Source organism: Zootermopsis nevadensis, unplaced genomic scaffold (assembly GCF_977971745.1).
Source record: "Zootermopsis nevadensis isolate Lab colony 2312 unplaced genomic scaffold, Znev_1.0 Znev_ptg000023l, whole genome shotgun sequence".
Taxonomy (NCBI): domain Eukaryota; kingdom Metazoa; phylum Arthropoda; class Insecta; order Blattodea; family Termopsidae; genus Zootermopsis; species Zootermopsis nevadensis.
This window is the reverse complement of record NW_028259155.1, coordinates 7,695,713-7,719,959: the sequence shown is the minus strand read 5'-3', so window position 1 is coordinate 7,719,959 and position 24,247 is coordinate 7,695,713. Positions and strand designations below refer to the sequence as shown.

The following is a 24,247-nucleotide window of genomic DNA, read 5'->3' as shown; positions in this document are numbered from 1 at the left end:
GAGGTCGAAACGCGTTTGGCATTAGTGTCCTTCTAAGTGTAAACAGTTTTCTTTGTATGCATGTATTATATTCCAATACACTACACGGTATGCAAGGTTTTAAAACTTAAAGACCACATGATTATCATCATCGATTACCACTGTTGACTTAATTTTGGTGTTTTTCCTATTTGCTCATTTAAGGGCTGCTGTTAGCCATTGATTGGCATTGGTTACACTTACTGACTAAGGATTTAGTGTCATTGCGAATGCCTGACCACAAAATATAAGAATTTGGCGTGGGCTATTCCCGGATGGATCTTTACTGTCTTAGAATGCTGGCTTTCTGCTACACGGTTATTAAATACCAAATCAAGGCTGTAATTTGGTTGTGTATATTTTTCAGATGAAAAAGGACGACCCACTAAAGAAGTGCTAGAGTTTCCGCCAAGAGAAGTTTTTGTTCCACATTACCTGTATAGGAATGTGCTGTATGTGTATCCTAAGGAAGTGAATTTTGCTAGTCGAGCAGGTGAGACATACTTCAGTATTTTGCCATGTTGTAGAAGAATAATACATTTTCATTATGTTCTTTAATAAAAAGTGAGTAATTAATAGATATGCTAGAACAATAGTCAAATCTGATTTTAAAATCAAATTCATTTTCATAGTTGTTTAAATGTAAAGAAATGGAGAACCTTTCATGTGGGGTTTTGAGGGAACTTGCAGTGCGTGGATGAATGAAAATTGCACTTACAGAAGTGTGCAGCGTACACTGTATATCAGCACCTACACTACTAAATACGAGGGTTACTTGAAAAGTCATGGCAACTAAATTTTTTGGGGCAAACACGTTATATTGAAGAAAGTTCAAAATATACATGTGAAAGGGTACGATATACTCCTCCGATTGGCATAGTAAGATCGGGTAGGTGTGAATGGGTGTGGGTATAGTAGGCAAGAGAAAAGGCACATTGCAGAATGACTGTCGAGAATGAACGTCAGCTGGCTGGAACAGCGTTCTTACTTGAAAATAGCAGTGCTTCACGGCAGAAATGTGACTGAATGTCACTCAGAGCTTGTGGAAGCTGTTGGTAATCGTGCTGTACCATACAGAACTGTTGCAAGGTGGGTAGAAGCAAGTGCCGACATGCAACGTAGTGGACGCCCTGTGTCCGTTCATACCGATGTTTCTCGTGCCGTGATCGCCCAGCACATGGAGGAAGATAGGTGCTGGTCTCTGAAGGAGGCAACTGTGCATCAAATTTTACGAAAAGACCTATACATGCCCAAGATTGCAGTGAAGTGTGTGCCACACGAATTAAACGAGGTTCAAAAGTGGACACATTATGAAGCATGTCGTGTGAACCTGGAACGATATGAAATTGAAGGAGACAGTTTCTTGAATCGGATAATTGCCATCGATGAAACATGGGCTAAGGCCTACGAACCTGCCCCAAAAAAATTAGTTGCCATGACTTTTGAAGTAACCCTCGTATAATCATTATGTCTACATATAACTGATCATTCATCCATTGTTTTCAATAAAATGTAACAACAAAATAAGGCCATGCTTATTAACAATAAACATTGTTTTGTGAATATTAACAGAAGTATATGTACAAATGCTATACTTTTACAAATCTAAAACAGAAAATGGCTGTCTTCCGGGTTGTTGCGACCTATTATCTGGTAGAAGTTTAAGTAAATTTCTACCAGATTATATGGCGCAACAACCCAGAAGACAGCCATCTTCAGACTCACCGCTGTTAAAACCTCAAATCCTACAAATCTAATACAGTTTTTTGTAATAAATTTGTTCTCTTTAAATATTGCTTGTCTTAAACAAGTCAGACTTTAAAAGGTAGCATTTCCATGTTCCTTGTTCACTAGGCAATATGGTAGGTTTACATTTAATTGCATCAACATGTTCTGTATTCAAATATATAATATAATTCAAGTCTATACACAAACTTTAAATTGTTGATGTTAAAATTTAAAATTAATATTGATATTTTGCGCTATTCATCGTTATTACGATGTTACAGTATTGCGCTTTACATGTTTCAATGCATAGCAAAATATCAATATTAATTTTAAATTTTAACATCAACAATTTAAAGTTTGTGTATAGACTTGAATTATATTATATATTTGAATTTTAAAACACAAACATGACGCATTTAAACTACAAAAATGTTCTGTATTATACATTTACTTGTTTTACTGTGTCATCCTGAGGATTCATGAGCAGAATCAGAACATTTCTGCTGCAAAACAGATGAAAAACAACAGTTGTAAATAATGCATTGGTAGAATTAATGACTGACTAAATCATGTAATTTAAAAATGAAACTTCACACATCATGCTTATTCCTGGATCTTGTTGACCAAGTTGCTAGTACACAGAGTTCGTTCATTACACTATTTGAAGGATACAGAGATCTTGCACTGTTTGGCTGTTTAGTTCTGTTAGTGGTGATGTTTTGGTTTTTTGTCTGTGAGTAGGATCTGCAAGGAACATCACAGTGAAAGTGCAACTTATGTGTGGTGAGGAAGAATCTCATGCGTTGCCAGTAATTTTTGGAAAGTCGTCATGTCCGGAATACACGACTGAAGCATATACAACAGTCAGCTATCACAATAAGTGAGTTACGTGATGCATACTTTCTGGTCGCCGGTCATCATTAGAAAATTAAGTTACAGTTTCTGGAAACGAGTGTGGCCTTATGCTAAGAACCAACATCTTAGATGACCCATGTCTTGCGTTTCTACACTTATTAGGCAGTTCAAGATATGCAGATATCTCCAGATTTGTCAGGTCTTCTATTTTTTGTATTAAAACACAGTAATGTACGCAGACTGTGGCAGTTTTTTGTATTAATGTACAATTTTGTGCTATGGTTCTTTCTGTTGTATCTGAAACTTTAATTTTGTTAAACTGCAAATGTTAGGAGTCCTGACTTCTACGATGAAATGAAGATCAAACTTCCAGCAAACTTAGGCGATCAGCATCACCTTCTTTTCACCTTCTACCACGTCAGCTGCCAGCGTAAAGTTGAGCAGACCACAGTAGAAACTCCAGTTGGTTATACGGTGAGTAAAATAGGTAATAAATCCTTTGAAGATGTGATAATGTTAAAATATTTTGGAATTTTAAAACCTTGCGTACCATTTAGTGTATTGGAATATAAATCATGCATACAAAGAAAACTGTTTACACTTCCTTCAAAGTGTAAACAGTTTTATTAGTATGCATGATTTATATACTTTGGAATAACTGCAAGAAATCAAAAGTATATTTATGAAGAAGTTAGGAGCAGATTAAATCATGGGAAGATTTCAGTAATGAATATTTAGTCTTCTTTCTCCGATATAAAACCATAAAGATTAAAATATATAGAAATAAATTTAATTTGTGCTTTGTATGCTTGTGAAACTTGTTTAATGATATTAAGGGCAAAACACAGATAAGGGGGGTTTGAGGATGTGATGCAAAGGAGAATATTTTGACCTCAGTGGAGGGAAATAACAGCAGGTCGTAGAAAATTGTATAATGCACAGAAAATTTTAGTTGGATGTGAAGGGAGAAGACCGTGTAGGAGGTGCAGTCATGGATTTGCGGAGAATATTGAAACATGTTAAAGAAATAAGGTAGGGGGGTTTAGACTGCATTCATCTGGCTAGCTCTTGTGAATGCTGTAATGATCCTTTGGTTATGTTGGAAGTTCAGGTGACTGGCTTACCTTCTGCAGAAGGACTCTGCCTCATGGAGTTACTTGTTTGTGTGCCTAATGCTTTTACCATCTTGTTTTTTATTGGGCATGATGTGTGGTGGTAGCAATGTAGACGTGAACTCATAATATACTGTATATGAATATCATCCGAGTAATTGACTATTCTTGGATTTTCTCAGTCATCCTGTGCAAATGGCAGGATAGTTTCATGAAACAGGTCTTCTTATATTCCTTGTGTGCTTTGAAAGAACCTCTTTTTGGTAATGTATGTCAGAAATAATCCTTTCAATTTCTTAAGTGGTTGCCAGTGTTCCACGATGGACGTCTTCATACTGGGGAGTTCTGTTTGCCTGTCATGATTGAGCGCCCTCCTGCCAACTACTCTTACATTCTCCCAGATGTCCTGTTACCTGGAACCAAGTGGGTGGACAACCATAAAAGCATATTCTCTGTGACCTTGGAGGCTGTTTCATCAGTTCATACACAAGTAAGCTTTTCTGTGTGGCACAGGATGCTTGAGAAGGGGGAAGAGGGGAATATTGCTGTTTGAAACTTGTCAACTCCATGGCTGTGCCAATATGTCTCTCTCCCCTCCCCCCTCTCTCTCTGTAAAATAATCTAGAAACTGTTATCAAATTCAGAGGACTTAATTTTTGAAATGATAGAGATTTTTATGAAGTCACATTAAAAAATTGTTAAGAAATATGTATGTGTGCTTATCTTAAGTTTTTTATGAAGAGTCTGTAGCCTGTATCATGGAGCAGATGAGTAATTAAATTGTAATTAACATATCATTATGTCAGAAGGCAGGAATTGTCACTGTTCGCACAAAACTGCTGGGAAGCGACTCTTTTCTTGACGAGGCACATATGCTGGAAATGAGGTTTCTCTCAACATTCAGTTGTAAGTTTTACAAAATTGTTTCTGTTGATTCCGTAATTTGTTGTTGTCAGTTTGTGGAGCCGACACTAATAGAATCAGATTGTTGATAGTGGCTCGCTTAGTGTGTGGGTGAGAAACCTAAACAGTTACATAGTTACTGGGCAATTTATTAAACATATGTTCCTCCCCGACCAGTGTTTGTTGATGTCTGCTCCTTACACATCATACACATTATGAATAGTTCATAGAACTTTTTTTTAGTAATGTCTTCTTTACTACAACAGGATTTTCAATGAAATAAAAAAGCTACTTCTTGGTCATATTGTGTATCACCTACTTCTGAAATTTTTGACATCAATACTTTAAAAATCATTGTCATGAAAAATAATCTGTGTATAAATACAAGTAAAGAATAATCCATAAATAAAGTTGTCCACTTTGTTGTTGGAAAAACATAGCAACGTAGCACATGAATGGCAAAGCTAGTGGTGTGTTAGAATGACAGATGAAAAACCCCATTAATTCTTAACCTCAGAACTAGATGAATGTAAGTGGTCAGATTCAAGTTCTGGCTTTCTTCATCTTCAAGGAAAGAGCCACTGGAGGCATTTATGTGCGTGCTGGTGAATAATAAAGTCTTAATGCCTCTCCTGTGAATGAAACTCTGGCCACCCATCTAGTGGCCTGTTTCTTAACTGATGACACATTTTGACTGTGACGAGGTGCGATCGGAAAGTTTCAAGACCGCCTATAAAAACCCGTACACTTATCTCAGGTATTAAATTCATCCATCACCCTCGAAGTAGTTCCCCTGGGAGTGAACACAACGATCCCAGCGCCTCTGCCAAGCCTGGAAGCATCCCTGGAAATCTTTCTTTGTCAGCCTGTCAAGCACCATCTGCGATTCTGCCTGAATCTCTTCTATCGTCTCAAATCTCCTTCCCTTTAGCTGAATTTTCATCTTTGGGAAGAGGAAGAAGTTACACGGAGCTTAGAAAGGAAGTTGGGGTCGGTTCTTGCAAGATCTTTGAGCTCCTGACAAACGAGAAGTCGATTCTGCTTCTGGTCCTCAGACAGGATGCGTCGCATGTAGAGTTCTTCCTTTAGAATCAGCTGACAGGTCCCATAGCCTATCCCAACAATGTCGCACAAGTCGTTGATGGTACGACGTTGATCTTCGTGAATGGCCTGCCGAATCTTCGTAACATTTTCGGGCGTTGTGCTCGAAGATGGTCGTCCAGAACGCTCGTCATCATCGACAGGTTCGGCCATTTTTAAAACGTGAATGCCACACAATAGTTTGTGCACGACCCATTGCGGACTCCCCAAATGCTTGCTTTAGCATTTCATAGGTTTCCGTAGCCGTTTTGGCGAGTCTTTGGCAAAATTTGATGCACACGCCATTCCGAAATCGCAGGAGGGTCGGTGTAATGCACTACCAAAACGCCCGTAACTAAGAAACAAATGCTAATTCGATGATGCCGGCTGGCACACTGATTCACTATGAATGTAGGCCGCACCCCCTAGCGGCAGAAGCTCGTACTACATCCGGTTCGCCCTCTATTGACACAGTCCGGAAACTTTCCGATCGCACCTCGTACGTGCATTATTATAGAGCATGAGCCAGGTTAGCTCAGTCAGGAAAAGTGAGTGGCTATGGACTGGATGACCAGTATTTGATCCCTGATGTGGGCAGAGGATTTTTCCTCTAGTCTCTGCATCCAGACCAGCTCTAGGGTCCATCCAGCCTCCTATCCAATGGGTACTGGGTCCTTTCACGGGAGTAAAGCGCAGTTGGGGCATGATGCTGACCGCTCACCCCCTTCTAGTGCCGAGGTCAAGAATGAGTAGGAGCGAAACCACCTCTCCCCCCAAACGACCTACGTGACATGTAGCGAGACAGCTTTACTTTACTTTTACTTTTTTATATAGAGCAGAGCTGACAACAGGTGGTTTCTTGTCTGGGGAAGTGTGTGGAGGTGCTTGCTTGATTCTGTTTTGTTTTGTGGTTTTCTTGGTCCATACATGTAAATGTACGATAGTGTGAATTTCTCGGCTTTCCTCTGTACAGAAAAAGGTGAGACATTGGTTGTGTTATTAAAATAAAGTCATTACTAATTAGCTGAAAATGTAATAAGAGATATTTGCTGTACTGTGGAAATATGTGTGATGTAGGACAAGTTCCTGGATCGTTTCTTGAGCCTGTGCACTGCTCTGCAAGAGGGAAACATCCCGACACGTATTGGAGAAGCAAACATGGAATCTGAATTGAAATCTAGGTATGGTCTTCCTTCTCGTTAACTAGATGTGTAATGAGAACATTGGGGCGATGCTTGTATTTTGATCCATAAGTTGTATTTACATTGAAATGATTATGTTTTGTAGGTAGCAAAATAACAGTTAAGCTTATAATGATTTTTCATTGTTCTTGCAACCTTGACCTAGACGTAGATGGGAGGATAATCTCAGGCGGGATCTATGGGAGATAGGAGTTGAAGGAAACTGGATTTTGTTGGCCCAGGACAGGGTCCGGTGGAGGGCTTTGGTTAATTCGGTGATGAACCTTCGGGTTCCGTAAGCCATCTAGTTGGTTGGGTCCACTATTTGGGAAGCCTGAGGGGAAGAGACCTCTGGGGAGACCTAGACGTAGATGGGAGGATAATCTCAGGCGGGATCTACGGGAGATAGGAGTTGAAGGAGACTGGACTTTGTTGGCCCAGGACAGGGTCCGGTGGAGGGCTTTGGTTAATTCGGTGATGAACCTTCGGGTTCGGTAAGCCATCTAGTTAGTTAGTTAGCTTTCAACCTTGAATGAGCATAAAGTGAATATAGGCTCAGTTACTTACTTTCCTTGTTTTTCAGTATACTGGATTTGAATCATGCCAAGCCAGAACCATTGGTGAAGTTCTTACCATTGATTTTAAACAAGTTAATACTGTTGCTGGTTATACCGCCTTCAGTGCTCGGCCAAGTGATGAACATCGGACAGACTGCATTTGAAGCAATAGCAATGCTTGTGAGGAATGTCACCGTGAGTAGATCTGATCCTGTGTGCCTCGATAGAACTGACTGAGAGACTTTGTTCATGCTGATCGGAAGGATAATCAGGCAGATTTATTGCCCTCATTTGGACACCTATGATTTTTCTTATTCAACTTCTCTCTGAAGGTCATAAGGGCTTTCTTACGCATAAACCGTTGAACATCAGATGTCATGGAATTGGTGGGACTGAACCAGTAAATAATAAAATGCTCATATTAGAAGTACCGTTTGCTGTGATGTTGGTAAAATGCACTTCAAAGAAAATGAAAAAAATCTTAAATTTTATCTGCTTAGAAGACTTCGTTGTGGGAGGAATGTAATGGAATAAGAATTGTTTAGTTTATATTTTCTCATAAATTTAAATATTTTAAGTGGATAGTTGAACATTACTCTTACAACAGGACATTGTTGACGTGTTAATAGATATGAATGGTACTTTTGGCTTGGGCTTTTATGCGTAGAAAATAAGTTTACTGCAGCTAATATGCAAGTTAATTTAAATTCAAACCCTTAAAATTCAAAGCAGTGTAAAGGTGGCGACTCACTTGTAACATTTGCCTGTAATGTAACGTGTTAAAAATTGAGCATTACACAAGTGAAGACAGCGAACGGAGCCGCTCGATGCAAGCCGCTCACGCTCGCGGGCGCTCCATCGTGTTGTCGGTTTTTTCGCGAATCCCTTTGAGTGTTACATTACAAGTCAGTCAGTGAGTCGAGCGGCGTCGTAACGAGCATTCACGAGTTCTTTAGATAACAGTAGCGTATTAAATGGAACAAATATAACACAACCTCCACGTCCGACATATTGAATGAAATGAATGGAGCGCACACGAGCACAGTCGAGCCGAGCGTTCAAAACGAGCATTCGATACGCCACACCAGTTGTGGTGTAATGTAACATGCTCGCCGCGAATGTTACATTACAGGCAAATGTTACAAGTCAGTCGCCACCTTAAGAGTTATGTAAAGGGTCGTAATTTGGTAATTAGCGAACTCCATATTGGAAGAGGTAGGAAGAGACATGGTTTTCATTTCAGGCTCTGCAGGAGGGACATCGCGATCAGCACGGTTGTCATAGTTTGCTGACAACGTTTGTTACATACCAGTGCATATTACCTCACCCAGTTCATGGGCATCCGCTCAACATTTCACCACCACAGAGCCCTGGTTTGGTGCCGCATTCAACGTACATTGCCCCACCTCGTGGGAAGCATCTAAGGTGAGTGTATTTTCATTCACTGAATGAATCATAATTTTGCATCTGGTGTAGACAGAAAATTTTACTTTATACCTCATTGGGTCTGGGTGGATTGCTGTTCTTACAGCTAGAATGTATGTCTCCCACAAAGTAAATTTGAATTTCAGACTCGACTGTTATACTTTAATAAATAAATAAATAATTTTGCAACATTGTTTAGAGTTCTGCTATTTCTGCATTCATCCCAAGTCATTCATTAACATTGTCAGTTGATACCACCTTAACGCATAACTGCCTACTTTCAGTTATTCAGTTCTCAACCAATCAGGTCTGGTATTTTATGCAGAAGGTGCAAGTATTCCATTACAACATTATGTGAATTATGTACTTAGGTGAGAAATTGATCTGCCAAGGGCATAAGAAGTTACTGATTAAAGTATATCTGTAGATGCTTCATCCTCATGTATGTCTGGAGACTTCATCCTTATTGTGGTGAATTGTTAAAATGTTATAGCATAATTTCAAAAGAGCCTCAGTTGAAAATGTTATTTGGTTTACCAAATACTTTGGAATTTGGTAGTTGGTTCATAATTAGAAATATGTGTAATGAGCAGATTTATGTGTTTTGTTAGTTCAAAGATCAAGAAGGAAAGAAATACTTGATCTCATTTCAAAGATAAATTTCCTTTTAAAGTTTCTCAGTAAATTGTGGTATTAGTGACGAAGTTATGAAATCAGTAAAATTATTTTTCTGCATTGTGTGACTAAACAAATTCATACTGGGTGGTACACAAAATGTTGACAAATAAAAGTGTTCCAGAAGTAATTTAAGCATCAGATGTGACAAGATTTGTAGATCCTGATGCAGAATTTCTTGAGAAATGTCTGCAGTTACACACATTTTCAGTATGACCACCGCTTTATTGAACAACTGGCAACATGATCCAGTGTTTGTAATGCCATGGTGACATGTCTTTCAAAATTTCCTTGCTTTAAAGAGTATTTCTGATTTGAAGGATTGTGATTTGGTGGGGGACTGGAAAAGTTTATGAAGTAAAATGTACATTGACACCAGTGGTGTGCCGTGCATGAAAGCAAGGGAAGCATTGCTTCTGTAATTGAGAAACAAAAAGAAAAGAATTCATACATAAATAATTCGAATAGAATAATAAGGATTGTGTATATTGTCATCTTCTCAAGAACATAGTGCATGGCGAAGCAAGAGCCCAAGTGTCCTTGTGGGAGTTACCAAGTTTCCTTTCATTAATCTTCGTAAGAGTTCGTCTCACTCAAAGTATCTATAGGAAGTAATTCTGGCTCTGTTGTCTGTGCTCCTTGGCCTGTAATGCAAAAGTGAAAGAACGTGTTCTTTCAGTGGTGATTTGAAAATTAACTGTTAATGTGTGATTTCAGTTCTTGTTGGGTGTTGTAAGTAACATTAAGTTTTATTAAAACATTTTACATGCATAATTACATGGTTCTGGATTGTATTTGTGATCATATTTTGAAGCATATTGAACTCCAGAAAGTAAACAATCCGTGTGGAAGGGCAGCATTTCCAATCTCGTGGTACAAGTTGCAGGGGAGTGATTAGACTACACGCACAGCTCAAATGAAAGTTGACAGAGAAACTTCATGTGACTGTGCAACCAAACACGTTTTAAAACGGGTTTAACAGTAGGGACTTTTCTGAAAAGAAAATAATTATAGAAAGAGGACGACCGACATGCGAGTTGCTAGAACTTATAGCACAAACCAAATCATGTGTGGGGAAATTTAATTTGGAACAGTATTCTAAAACAGAATGGCTATCCGGTTGCCGTAACATAGGAAAATTGTTTTGTTGGCCATGCCTATTGTTTCTGAATGAAAAAATATATAGAACAAGACTGGATTCGGTGATATCAACAACCTTCATAAAGCTTTGAAACAACATGAGAACTCTCAAACCCACATTGTTTCAGCAAAGCAACTTGTGATGTTCGGCAAATCTCTAATTGACTGTCAACTTGAGAATCAAAAGATACCACTGCTTCCCTTCACAAAAATAGTACCACACGCCACTGATTGACACATTGGACCATGTGGAATTGTTGACATGTCTGGTCCATGGTACAGACAAGATGTTGTGTCACATGTTCATGTTCTCTGACGTGTGTAGTAATTGTCTTTGTGGTGTAACGTTGTGTAGGAGTAGTAGCAACCCAGACATGCACACAGTTGGTGCTGAGGATGAGGAAGTAAATGCTTTGGCTCGTGGCTTGGATCGTACATCGAGCATGAGAACAGGTGAGTTACATAACTTTGTGGCTTAACATCCAACATCCAGTATTAAGATTTGATTCAGGGCTGTCCACTTCCTTTCATACATGATATGGGTAGAAAGAAAATCTTATCATGATATGCTTTGCTCTTCTCTTTGAAAGTTTAACTAAAATTTGGCAGACATTTGTTGGTTTTATGTTGTTTTGTGTTGATGTTACTTATATTAGGGAACAAATTTTGTATTTCGTAATCTGAAACTTTCTTATCCTTTGCTGTTTACCTTCGGAAGGTGTTCACTGCAGTAACCTATATAAGATGTGAAAGTTGCATGACAAGTTGTGACATTTGTGTTGTGTAATGTTCTTCATTACTAAATTTTATTTTTGTTTTTAAATACTTTTATCACTCTTTTGTTCTATTTTGTATATTTTCTTTCTTTCTCTCTCTCTCACTGTCTCTTTATAATTTTCCTGCATTTTCCTAATATATAATTTTATTGTTGAGTAACTTCTGTGTCATAGGATTTGAGGTTCTCATGATATTGAGTCTGAAGACGGCTGTCTTCTGGGTTGTTGTGCCATGTGGTCTGGCAGATGTCCACCAACATTTCCATCGCCCTCAAGACGGAGGCAACATGACCTCTAAAACGTTGGTGGACATCTACGAGACTACATGGCACAACATCCCAGAAGACAGTCATCTTCAGACTCACCGCTGTGAAAACCTCAAATCTTACACAGTCTAGGATCGTAAAGTGAAGTAATAAAAAATGATAACATGGCAATTGGCTATGAAAGGGCAGTGGAACATTTGAAAAAAATGAGCATTACATGTCCAGTATACTATTGTTTTAAGAGTTAATTTAGCGTAGTGAGGATGTTCAGTGAGTCGTCACTGTTGATTTCAGATGGAAACGTTAAAAAAGTAATGAATGTCATGCTCATGCATGTAACTCATTGAATTTTATTGACGGTACATCCATGATGTGAGCTGACATGGCTAGATGCAAAGAGAATGTTGCTCTTGCCTGAGTCCACACTTGCAGAGAAACTCAGCGTATTTACATAATTAATTGTTTTCTGTTATGGAACTTAAAGCAGTGATTTTTTTACACAGTTTATTGGATAATGAGGTACAGTGAAGGTTAATTGTATTTATTTTTAAGTAACAGGTGAGAAGGAGCTGAGCAACATTTACTGTTTTATAAAATGTGAGTTAAATTCATTCCATTTGTAGTAATTTTTAATAATTTCACTCACTGTATAAGTTGTAATATTAGCATGCTGTACTGCAACTTGCATTGGCTAATGAAAGAAATTTTGTGAAGATAAGTTTCAATTAAATCATACTTGATGTGTCCTTTTTATGCGTGCTCGAGGTGTGGAGAATGGGGGTGAGTGCCAATGTTCAGTGTCTATTTTACGTGTATTTTTCTTTTCTTATTGATGCTGAATCAGTAATTAAAGTCAGTTTATCAGAATTTGTTGATTACGACATTATTTATTTTGACTTTTTTGAGGAGTCAGCAACTTTATGTAATTGTATTATATTATGTTTAATATTGTTTTTTATTTGCATATTCATTTTCCATTTCATATGTTATTCCAAAGAATCTCTCCCAATCTGAGATCCCGTGTAACACTTTGTAATGTGCCGTATCTTGTTGTGGTAAGCTGTTGGACCCCAACTCAGCCTCCCATCTGGCAGACTGCTCCTTGTCTGCGACTGCTTATTCAATATAATCACAGCTATTTATCTTTTCTTGCCTAGGACCGAGTCAAGAGAACTTTTTGTACCAGATGTCCAAAGTGCAGTTGCCACATAAGATTGTCCATGAAGAACTGTCGCTTCAATGGGTGGTATCAAGTGGTTCTGCTAGAGAGCTTGCAATGGCAAATTCATGGTATGGGTTGTGTACATTTTCAATTTCTGTGTGTTAGGCATTATTTTGGTTTTATTACAAAGTTCAATGTATTATGCATTATGTTATTCAATGGCAAAACAGTACGTAATGATTCAAAACAACTTGACATTTTTCATTCAAATAAAATAACTAAAAACTTATTGTAAAACAATAACAGCTGATAGAAAATGAGTAAGTTTTGCTGTTAAGTCTGTTTCTGTCTTTTTTCTTTGCAGGTTTTTGTTAGAATTAATAGTAAAGAGTATGGTAGAGCATCTTGATGTCACTCAGAGTCTGGATGCTCCCAGAAAGATGCGCTTCTTGGAGCAATTTTCTGAAGATGTCACAACGCTGGTTACGACGATTACATCTGACATAATATCACGCTATAATAAGGATGCTAAGGTGACTAGCAGTTTTTGAGCTTCCAGAATGTGTTTGTTTTTGCTACTATAACACTGGAGTTGGATCCCTTATGTACCAGATGATTTAAAAGTTATCTTCTGGAATTTGCATATACAGTGCAGCTGAGATGGTACGAGTACCATCTATAACAAGAACTTAACATTACGTATGTGAGTTTTTATTCAGAGAGTAGTCAGTTTGAATCTTGGCCGGGGGCTGGCTATCCTAACAGAGGTTTTAGTGGTTTTCTTAGCTACTCTTGGAAAATCATGAGTCACTAACTTGAAGTAACCCCAAAGTGATTTGTTCCACTAAACATGGCTATTATTATGGACATTATCCATCATCTTTGTTTTTATCAGGCACACAATTTTTTAAACTGAATTTTGTTTCTGAGTGGTTAACACTAGCTTACCATATTGGGCTCCCTTTTGCTTCATGTTGGAAAAATCCTGTTTCTGAATGTTACGTGTGTGAAGAACTAGTATGGTGGATTATGTCATAATAATAATAATAATAACAACAACAACAACAACATAGCAATACCGACTGACAGGAATGTGATTAAGAAGGAAGCAGAGAAGATATTGAAATACAAGGACCTTCTCATAGAAATACAGCGAATGTCGAAGGTTCAAGCAAAAGTAATCCCAATAGTTATAGGAGCGACAGGAACTGTCTCCAGGTCACTCAGGAAATATTTGGCCAACATCCCGGGCAAACATGACATCAGGGAACTGCAGAAAACTGCCATTTTGAGATCTTCATACATCTTCCGAAAGACGCTATCATAAAATAAAATTATATAATTCATGTAGCACTTGCTAAAAACAATATGGATCCCGGAAATAGCTGCTGCCCTATGTACCTTAGGGACAAGGTCTGTCTCGGGTACATGGAAGTACATACCCCATAAAGTGGTGAATAGATGGGATATAATAATAATAATAATAATAAGTTATGTTTATCGTAACCTAACCATCATCTGGTCCGGGGCATGACGTTAAACTGCGTCCACAGACCGAGTGACCACCAGTTTCAGTTGTCCCCCTCTACTAAGTGCCAACAGCCTCTTTGGAGGGTGGATGAGCGGGTGGAGGTTCCGGGCACTCTCATGCCCTTGGGGTGAGAAATCACCCCTAAAAGCAGATGAACCCGGATGGGTCAACGGCCTAGGATGCGGAAGGCAAGGGGAATCCACCGCATTAAAGATCCTCAGGATTTCCTAAAAAAAAGAGCTGCTGTCAACCAATCCTAGGATTGATTACAAAAGAAGAAGCAGAACCATCATCAGTTGTATTTAGATTTAGCTTCCTCTCACAGTTAATCTGACTCATTCATAGTCATTTCATTATCTCATTTGATTCTGTATGTAACTTCTGCAACTGAAATAGCATCATTGAACAAGCTGAGAAACCAACTTGCACAGTTATAGGGTCTGTTTTTCTGGTAATGTTTATGTTTTTCACTGTGTGGTCCATTAGATTAAATAATACATCAAAAGCCAATTTGCATCTTGCTTCAGTTTTAAACAAGGAGTGTAGACAGAAGTCTTATTTTTGTAGTGGAGATTAATAATATAAAATTTATTGAATTTAAGCACAAAATTTTACCTCATTAAGTTACAGCACTTGTTTTATTAGTGTTTTTTAACAAAGAAATCTTTGAAATTAAATATGTGACAATACATAGCTGTATAGTGACATCACCACTCAGATTGTTTCACGAGAGACCCGGCTTGTCACTTTAATACCAGCGTGTTCCAACATTAACAGAAGCACATCTACTGATGAAAATCTAAATAGCAGTGTTATGATACTATTTGTTAAATTTACGTTTTTATGATTAAGTTGTTATTTTAAATATTTGGCTTAAAACTCAGTTAAAATTTCCCATGATTCCATTAATTAAACCTAAACTTATATAGATTTTGATTTGCTGTTTATTTTTTCAGTTCTAAGAAGTGTATGTGTGTCACAGAAGTTGCTTATGATACTAATTATGAAATGATTATATTTTATTGATTTTTTTAAAAATAGGCCAGTAATAGAACTTTTTAAGGTGGATTGAATGAAGCAGTGTGAAAATTATTTACAGAGATAAATTGTAAAAATAAGTCTAATCTGTTTGAAAACAACCTCATGTCTTGTTTATCTTTATAGCTGACTCAGAGCTTGAATTCAAGCCTTGGATTCTTTCTGTTCGACCTTCTGTCTATCATGGATCGTGGCTACGTATTTTCACTCGTAAAAACGTACTGTAAACAGATGTCAGCAAAGATTTCTTCATTGCCAGATGCTGTGAGTCTTATCGCTCTGAAGGTTAGTTATAATTAATAAATATTTCAAGATTCTTTCTGTACAGTGCCATTCAGTCTACTGTTCGTGAATGCAAGTCGTGCATATCTAGTACAGAAACCTAGTCTCCAGCTCCCAGTGCACATTCTCTCAGATTATGGTATACACTTTATAGAATGAACTGCTCAAGAATATAATTGAGAGAGAAATTTTGGAGTGCTTATATTAAAATGTTCAGTTCAAAATACTTTGTCCTCCCGTCTGATTCCTAAGAACCTAAAGATTAAAGTATACAAAACAAAAATTATGCCTGTTGTTTTGTATGGGTGCAAAACATGGTCTCTCACTCAGAGGAACATAGATTGCAGGTGTTTGAGAATAGTTGAGGAGGATGTTTTGGCCTAGGAGAGAAGACGATGGGGTATGGAGAAAACTGCATAATGACGAGCTTAAAAATTTGTACTCCTCCCCCAATTTTGTCAGGGTGATTAAGTCAAGAAGAATGAGATGAGCGGGGCATGTAGCACGCATTGATGGGGTAAGAGGTGTGCACTGGGTATTGGTTGGGAAGCCTGAGGGGAAGAGACCGCTGGGGAGACCTAGACGTAGATGGGAGGATAATCTCAGGTGGGATCTATGGGAGATAGGAGTTGAAGGAGACTGGATTTTGTTGGCCCAGGACAGGGTCTGGTGGAGGGCTTTGGTTAGTTCGGGTTCCGTAAGCCATCTGGTTGATTGGGTCCACTATTTGGGAAGCCTGAGGGGACGAGACCGCTGGGGAGACCTAGACGTAGATGGGAGGATAATCTCAGGTGGGATCTATGGGAGATAGGAGTTGAAGGAGACTGGATTTTGCAGGCCCAGGACAGGGTCCAGTGTAGGGCTTTGGTTAAATTGGTGATGAACCTTAGGGTTTCGTAAGCCATCTAGTTAGTTAGTTAGTTATATTAAACTGAATTCTTGCTATTGTGTCATTTGCTCTCTTTTATCCCAGTAATTGTTTACTTAATTTTCTCACCCTCATGGTGTTTTGTTTGTAAGTTAATGTTGAAATCTGCGTAATACATGACCATCACTGCTGTATGAACCTCAAATGTTACATAATGTGTGTTCATTTTCATTGCTGAAGAAGATATTAGATCACTTATGAGTTAAAACTTTAATGCAATATGAGTTTTGTCTGTTGCAACAATTAGTGATTACTGCTATTCCACAACAGAGCCCTCATTGCTGTATGCTTTTGGAAATAGTAATAGTGTTTGTGTTCCAAAGTATTTGCAGTTTTAAAATTACAATGTCTGCTGAATCCTCAGTATGTGGTAACATGGCATCTCATCTGCCAGAATGATTCCATCATGTTAGTCAATGTATTTTATTGGCACTATGGTATCACATTTTTGTAAAATTTCTGGAACTGTGGCATCACTAATTTCCTTATTGTAAATTTTATTTAATTTTGTAATGCATTGTTGGTTTCAGCTGGATTTCTTGCGCATTGTTTGCAGTCATGAACATTTTGTAGCACTGAATCTTCCATTTGGCACGCCATTTATGCCGAGCTCCGCACCTGCGTCACCCAGTCCGTCTGTTGCCTCATCAACCAGTCAGTCATCTTTCATCTCAACACTTGTTGGTGGAGACAGAGCGAACTTTGCTGACCTGTCAACAGATTTTAGACAACAGCATTTCTTAGTTGGACTTGTGTTGAGTGACCTTTCTGCAGTGTTGGATATTCAGTGAGTATCATATTTAATTTTAGCATACTCTTTCCGATGGTTATTTTTGGACGATCTGTTGATTAAAGTGAAAAGGTTAAGATGTAGTCATTGTTTGAGCAATGGTAATTATGGAGAAACATTTCGTACTTATCCAAAGTACCACATGCAACTTTTTTTGAAATTTGTGCATTAAAGAACTGGATGTGCGTCGTATTTTAGAATCTGATTCGGGTACCACGAAGTGCGTGTGTAGGAGTACACGATATTCAGCAGTAGACTCTGCAACACTACACATGTCAGTGATATTGGGGCCACAGGAAGCAGGAAGTTTGACATTCAGAACTTTCCCTTCCTTAAAGTAGGAAATATGGAATGGGGGTGGGGGTTATATTATCAGTTGTCAAATCACTGCAAGACAATCCTTTTCTTAATATAGCATTCTCAATCATACTATTCCTTTATTTACAGCAGGTTTTCAGTGTCATTAGGGTCGACTGCAATAATAGCTGTTGGAAAGGATGAAAGAAAGTGACTTGAATTTGATGAAAGACTCTCGGGCTACAAGCTGCGTCAGGTGTCTGAATGGTGAATAAACCATATCTTCTGTCAACGTTTCGAGAGCCATCTCTGCTCTCATCCTCAGGGCAACTGTGTTCCCATCTGCAAGTGCGCTACAAAGGACCAGTTTTGTTAAGCAGCTGCCCTGAGGATGAGAGCTGAGATGGCTCTCGAAACGTTGGCAGAAGATATGGTTTATTCACCTTTCAGCCACCTGACGCGGCTTGTAGCCCGAGAGTGTTTCATCAACTTCAGTCGTCGCGAAAGCTTTACAGGTAGCCCTCGATATGCGCCGGTTCAGAATAATGCCGATTTTGAAACCAGTAAGTGAAAAAAAAAATTATTTTACTTTTATTTATGTTTTACAATGTATCTCGTATTGCTTCTTATACTAAATTGTAATTCTTACATCGCTGATTTTGAATAAAAATTGTAAATACAGTCATCTCTGCAATTATGTATGTTTCGTTAACTCGAATTTGCTCCAATGAGATCGATGAATCGGTAAAAGCTGTTTGTGAAATGCAAACTTTTGCATGTGCGAGTTTGCTCTTATGCAATTTCATTTATGGCGCTTTAAACATTCAAAGGACTAATTTAATCTCTGCGGAGGTACCAGGGTTATTTTTAGTACGTGATTATCTATAGGTCGGCGTCTTACATGAATGCAACTATCGCATAACAGCAGAGATGACTGTACACATCAATCACGTGAAAGAATCGCAGTCAATCGCGGGGACCGACGAATTGCTGATTGTAAGTGTATGAAATATATTTTTTAAATTCCCTTTATTTTATTTACGTTATTTCAGAGCTTTAAATGTAATGCCATTACTCGTCAATGTTTGGATGCTGGGAATGCATGTCATTGACTTCCCATTGATTTACATTATAAAAGAGTTTCAATTTACGCTGATTCTGATTACGCTGGTTCATCCAGGAACACATCCCCGGCTTAAATCGAGGGCTGCCTGTACTTTATACAAAAGTTACTTGAAATCATCCACTGTTTGTAAGTAACACAAGATTTTATGACTATGTAAACAAATAGGCAGTGGCGCCACATCTGGGAAGTCTGATGTAAATGTAAGTTGCATCCAAGGTTATAGAAAAATATTTTTTGTGAAGTGGCTCTTATTGTTTCTGTAGAAAGAAAAAACATTTCTGGGTGTAGAAGAAATCTTTCTTTATATGTAAGTGAGAAGTGACAGGTTGGTTATGTGGTTTCATGTGAATTGTGCTGCTTGTAGGCACTGAAAATTGCGGTAGAAATTGGAATCCAGGGCAAGCAGAGGTTAGTTTCAGAAACTTTTAAAGCAAAATGATTACTGTATGAGGCGGTGAGCGTGTACCGCTCAAGGCTTCTTAATGCTTACCTAGAAAACTATGAATGGATCAGATGCACATGTGACCTGATACTGACAGATCTTGTTGTTCACAGTTTTAATTGAAAAGTGTGGAATTTTAAGCAGTTTGAATGGCTCAGAGGACAGTGTATTTTGTGGCGTTGATGATGACTGCGTCTGTTTGGATTGCAGTGATACAAACAGTGAAACAAAGCAATAATTATTAATTTTAATGCTATTTAAGTTTCATTGTCACATCTGCTTGAATAAATTTCTAGATAATTTATTATTGTTTGGTCTTAATATTAGTTTCAATCAAATAAATGATGATGGTGATAATTACTTAGAAGCTCTCTCATATCCTCTTGAAGAATTTAATTTAAAATGTACTGTTTTAAATAATTAACAAGGACTTTATCAGTTATAATATTGCATCTGTCAGAATTAATGCCGTGCTGTTTGTCATTTCTCAGTGGCCAAATAAATCAGGACAATGTGTGATGTAAAAGTAAATGACAGTCTGGTTTCAGATGTAGTGAGCGAATCTAAATACAGTGAAACCTCAATGCATCGTTTTCGGCGGGGGTGGGAAATAAAAACGATGAATGCGGGAAAGAATTAAAAATTTTAAAAAAAACAACGTTTCTCTTTCAAAGTTACTTCTTTTTACCAAAAACGTCTTTAATGGACAACTGGTTTGTCGAAACTTTACGTTTTAGACCAAACAGAGCACTTTCCACGTTCAAAATGTTTTCCTCGTCACGTTCGCTAATATTAAGCGCATAAAAGAACGACTTCACTTTCGCCAATGCAGCGTGCGCTTCGGCAAAACTCGGCAAAGCTTCGGGCTCGCATTCGTCGTCTTCCTCTTCCTCACCACTCCAACCCCCTTTGCGGACAATAACAGGAAGAATGGAAATACTATTACTGCCGAACTCAACGAAACGTAGCTGTAGAAGACACGATATGAACCAGAAGAATGAAAAAGTTTCGCTCGCCTTTCCTTTGTACTTATAATAAAAGCATTTGTGAAGAAATTCACACTGCACATGCCATCTGGCATCGCTGGAACGAAATATGAGTGCACCCAAATTAAACTCGTAAAATTTCTGACAATGGGCACCGCCATTCACTCCAACTATCACCCCTGCACCGCTGACCCATCATTCTAAAAGAATCTGTGCTGGTTGGGCGACATAACAGGTTACCGCTACTGTTTATTCCAGAAACATTGTGCGTCTTTCGGTATTAATTTATCTCAAAACCCAGCATTTTAAATTCTCAGAAACGATCATTGCGGGAAAATTGTGGGCCGGGACTAAGATTTTTGAACGATCGATGCGATAAAACGATAGTTCGAGGAACGATAGAAGCGGGAAAATGTAACATTATTTTATATGGGATGTATTCGGGACCGAACAAAACGGACGATGCATCCGGGAAAACGATAGTTCCGGGAACGATGGATAGAGGTTTCACTGTATTATGGTCATCAGTATTAATTTCTTGTGTTGTCATGGTCTTTCTTCTTTTGCTAGCTTCTTACTTATTGTAGGAACCCAAGTCTACATAACAAAGTTGTTAATCTTGTCCGTAACCTGATGACATGCCATGACTGTGACCCGCGTTACGCCGAGCCGGAATGCAGAGCTCGTGTGGCCGCTTTGTACCTGCCCTTACTGGGCATCATCATGGATGTACTTCCACAGTTGTATGGCTACCACATGGAAACAAGAGGTGAGAAAACTTCTGTAACTGGTTAGGTGGCTTGCTGACGCGTTGATTGTGTGATGGTAAAACGCAGAACCATGGCCAACCATGCCAGGTTTGTGGGTGGAACAACGGAGGTAATTTGCAGCATCTGCTGTAATCAGGGTAAGTTTTATTTTTTGTGGATTTAGTCTTTAGGTATATTAAGCCGTCTCAGTGTCCACATGGTCTGAGGTGTGGGCCTTGTGCCGCTCGGACACTGGGACCGTGGTTTCGAATCCCACTCAAGTCATGGATGTTTGTCCGCGTCTTTCTGTGTTGTCCTGTGTACAGGTAGAGGCCTTGTGATGAGCTGATCATTCGTCCAAGGAGTCCTACCGAATGTCTAATAGATCAAGCAAACCTCCAAAAAGAAAGCAGACCCTGCCAAAGTGGAACAAATGCAAAAGAATAAAAAAACGTCCTTAGGTACATTAGTTCCTCTAGCTGTCCAGATTTTCTTGGGACTGATTTGGCTGGAGGAGCATTTGACTGTTCTACCGAAGATGTTCTGCAAATAGCAGATTTCTTGAAAGTGATCTCACTGTATGTATGAAATAGGTCTTAGACAATGTGATGATGTAATTGCAGGCCAGACACTGCTTTTACCCACCTTGGATGATACAGAGCCACAGAACGGAATCAACCAGTCAGTAGCCATGGCAATTGCTGGAACGTCAGCCTTTGGGCAGAAGACGAGCGATACTGAGACACGTTCGTCTTTCCATCAGGTGAGAACAGCCTTTTAAAAATGTGTTATCATGAGGAATGAGAGTAAAGAATTATAATGTTCAGTGGTTTTATATATATGTAAGGTGAATGGCTCCTTGATTTGGGTTTTGGATTCAAATTCATGTCTCTTGGAGGGAAATTAATGCGTTTCGGAAGTGCAACTGGTATCGTGATCTGGTTAACCAGACAGATATTTCTCATTTTTTTTAACCTGATTTGAACAGCCCATCTGCCTCCATTCCGCATGGAAATTGATATAAGAGCTGTGCATATTCTCTGTTTCCTCTGTTAGTTTGTAGATTATTTAAGTGTACTATGTAAAGCTAAGCAGGGGTGGCTCAGTCAGTACAGTACTTGATTACAGGCTCGATGACCAAAGTTGAATTCTTGTCAGGGACAAAATAATTTTTCTTGTAGCCTCTGTGTCCATACTGGCTCTGGGACCCACCGTACCTCCTGTCCGGTGGGTATCTGAGTCCTTTATCAAGGGTTAAGACGTGGCCATAGCGTGACGCTTACTACTCACCTGTATCTAGTGCTGAGGTCATGAGTGAGTAGGAGCTATGCCCCCCCATGGTGTGTAGTGGGACAGCTTTACTTTTACTGTGTAAGCGAGGCTACCAGGTCTCTGCTCACGTATCTTTGATTACAGAACCGTAAGTACGTTCTGAGCAGTGAAACAACACGGAATTTGCTCATCTGTTTCCTTTGGATTGTCAAGAACGTGGATAAGAACATGTTGAAGCAGTGGTGGACCGAACTTCCTGCGCAAAGACTGCACCAGCTCCTTGACCTCCTGAACATCTGTATCTTAAGTTTTGAATATAAGGTAGGGTTTTTTTGAAGATGCTTCCTTTTTCTGTAGATTTATCAGTAATGAATCGTGTAAGAGATACGTTTTGTATATTCTTTATTTGAACTGTATAGGATTTGTTTGACAGGGCATATTTCATTTACAAATGCCATACCATTATGCCCTCAGTTATTCCTGCCCCTCATGCACCATCGTAGATATAAACAACATGAAATGAGTTAATATTTGACATAGCTTTTGTGGAAATTGTATTTATAATCAGTAAATAACTAATTAGAGTGTAGTATTCTTGCTATTTGAACTTAGTACAGATACAGTTTAGTTGTGCAAAAGCCATGGTAACTTAAAATGTGAATTTCAAGACCAATTTGTTTTTTAAAAGAATTCTGTTTATATCCAGCTTACACCATTTAGTTAAGTTTGATTTGTGTTATGGGACATTTTTGGGAATTGTGTTTGCATGACACTGAACCAGTAAATGTGCATTTAAACAAAATGTCACTGTTTCAGTTATCCTGGTATGTCTTGGATGACACAAAAAAGTACTTTTGAGGAAATTTATATAAAAAGTGAACTTTGTGATGACCATGTAAAAACATACATAATGGTCTATGAGTTACATAATATCATGTAATTTTTGTTAACTGAGTTTTTAAACGTTACTCTGTACTCCGAAAACAGAATCTAGAGGTTGTGTACTCGGAAATCTTGAAAATATCCATCTTTATGATATATTTATGTTGTCTATTAAAATGTTAATTTCACACAAATTAAGTGAATCTTAAAATGTTTCCTGTCAAAAGGTGTTACCTGATTTATTATGTCACTTGAAGGCAATTGGTGGTAAGCTTCAGATTTTTGTAATCCAGTCACATAGTTTACGTACAGATAATTTCTTTAGCCACATAACTTTTTGTGCATTTCTCATTTATTTAATAATTAGTTGTTCTGTTTTATGTTTTAGGGAAAGAAGGCAATTAAACGCTGCACGCAACAGAACTTTCGGAAAACAACTGACATAAAGTCTCGGTTGGAAGATGTGATACTGGGTCAGGGTTCGGCTCGAAGTGAAATGATGATGCGCCGAAAAGGTAACGATGCTAAGATCTGTCAAGAAGAGATGAGAAATGCTTTCAGATTTTTTTTTTTGTAAATGTGAAAGTAAGAGGCCACTTAAAAGACCTAAGCGCAAGTGGGAGTATGATATTAAAATGGATTTTTAAAAGAATATGAGTAGTTTGTGTGTGAATTAGATTCATGTGTCTCTGGATTTGGTCTAGTGGTGGACTGTTCCATTCAAGGTTAAGAATTGTTTGACCAGCTGAGCACCTGATAGCTCCTCTAGCAGAACTCAGTTACGTAGATTTATGAGATAGTATATTTGCGTCATATTGTGATATTAATTAAAATAATAATTATATTTGTTTACCGTCAAATCACAATAAAATAGTAAGATAAGATAATTAAAATGATTAAAATATCATCTTATGTTTCATATCGAGCATTCGATTTACTATCGGAACATTCACAACATGTTTCGGTTTATCAAACCGTCATCAGGTGTAAATTATAAACTTTTAAACTCAAATTACAATTATTTATAGTTTTACAATTTTATCATC

The 24,247-nt window shown here is 38.2% G+C and overlaps 1 protein-coding gene across 7 annotated transcripts in view; it reads left to right on the top strand.

The window, feature by feature from the left end:
- The window catches only part of Zir (dedicator of cytokinesis), an 83,030-nt gene that overhangs the window by 13,488 nt on the left and 45,295 nt on the right, over positions 1–24,247 (top strand). For 5 of the 7 annotated variants that reach the window (XR_015536720.1, XM_087354576.1, XM_087354575.1 and 2 more), the window contains exons 11-27: positions 386–511; positions 2,488–2,626; positions 2,934–3,075; positions 4,015–4,203; positions 6,774–6,877; positions 7,461–7,629; positions 8,678–8,859; positions 11,030–11,127; positions 12,482–12,496; positions 12,874–13,006; positions 13,243–13,411; positions 15,574–15,732; positions 17,188–17,444; positions 20,886–21,067; positions 21,671–21,810; positions 22,464–22,640; positions 23,590–23,716. Coding sequence is in view for 6 of the 7 variants with exons in the window: in XM_087354576.1 (XP_087210702.1) it covers positions 386–511; positions 2,488–2,626; positions 2,934–3,075; positions 4,015–4,203; positions 6,774–6,877; positions 7,461–7,629; positions 8,678–8,859; positions 11,030–11,127; positions 12,482–12,496; positions 12,874–13,006; positions 13,243–13,411; positions 15,574–15,732; positions 17,188–17,444; positions 20,886–21,067; positions 21,671–21,810; positions 22,464–22,640; positions 23,590–23,716 (2,508 nt within the window). In the remaining variant the exon portion in view is untranslated. The remainder of the gene's footprint in view (positions 1–385; positions 512–2,487; positions 2,627–2,933; positions 3,076–4,014; positions 4,204–6,773; positions 6,878–7,460; positions 7,630–8,677; positions 8,860–11,029; positions 11,128–12,481; positions 12,497–12,873; positions 13,007–13,242; positions 13,412–15,573; positions 15,733–17,187; positions 17,445–20,885; positions 21,068–21,670; positions 21,811–22,463; positions 22,641–23,589; positions 23,717–24,247) is intronic. The other 2 variants (XM_087354578.1, XM_087354577.1) reach the window with 2 other exon arrangements.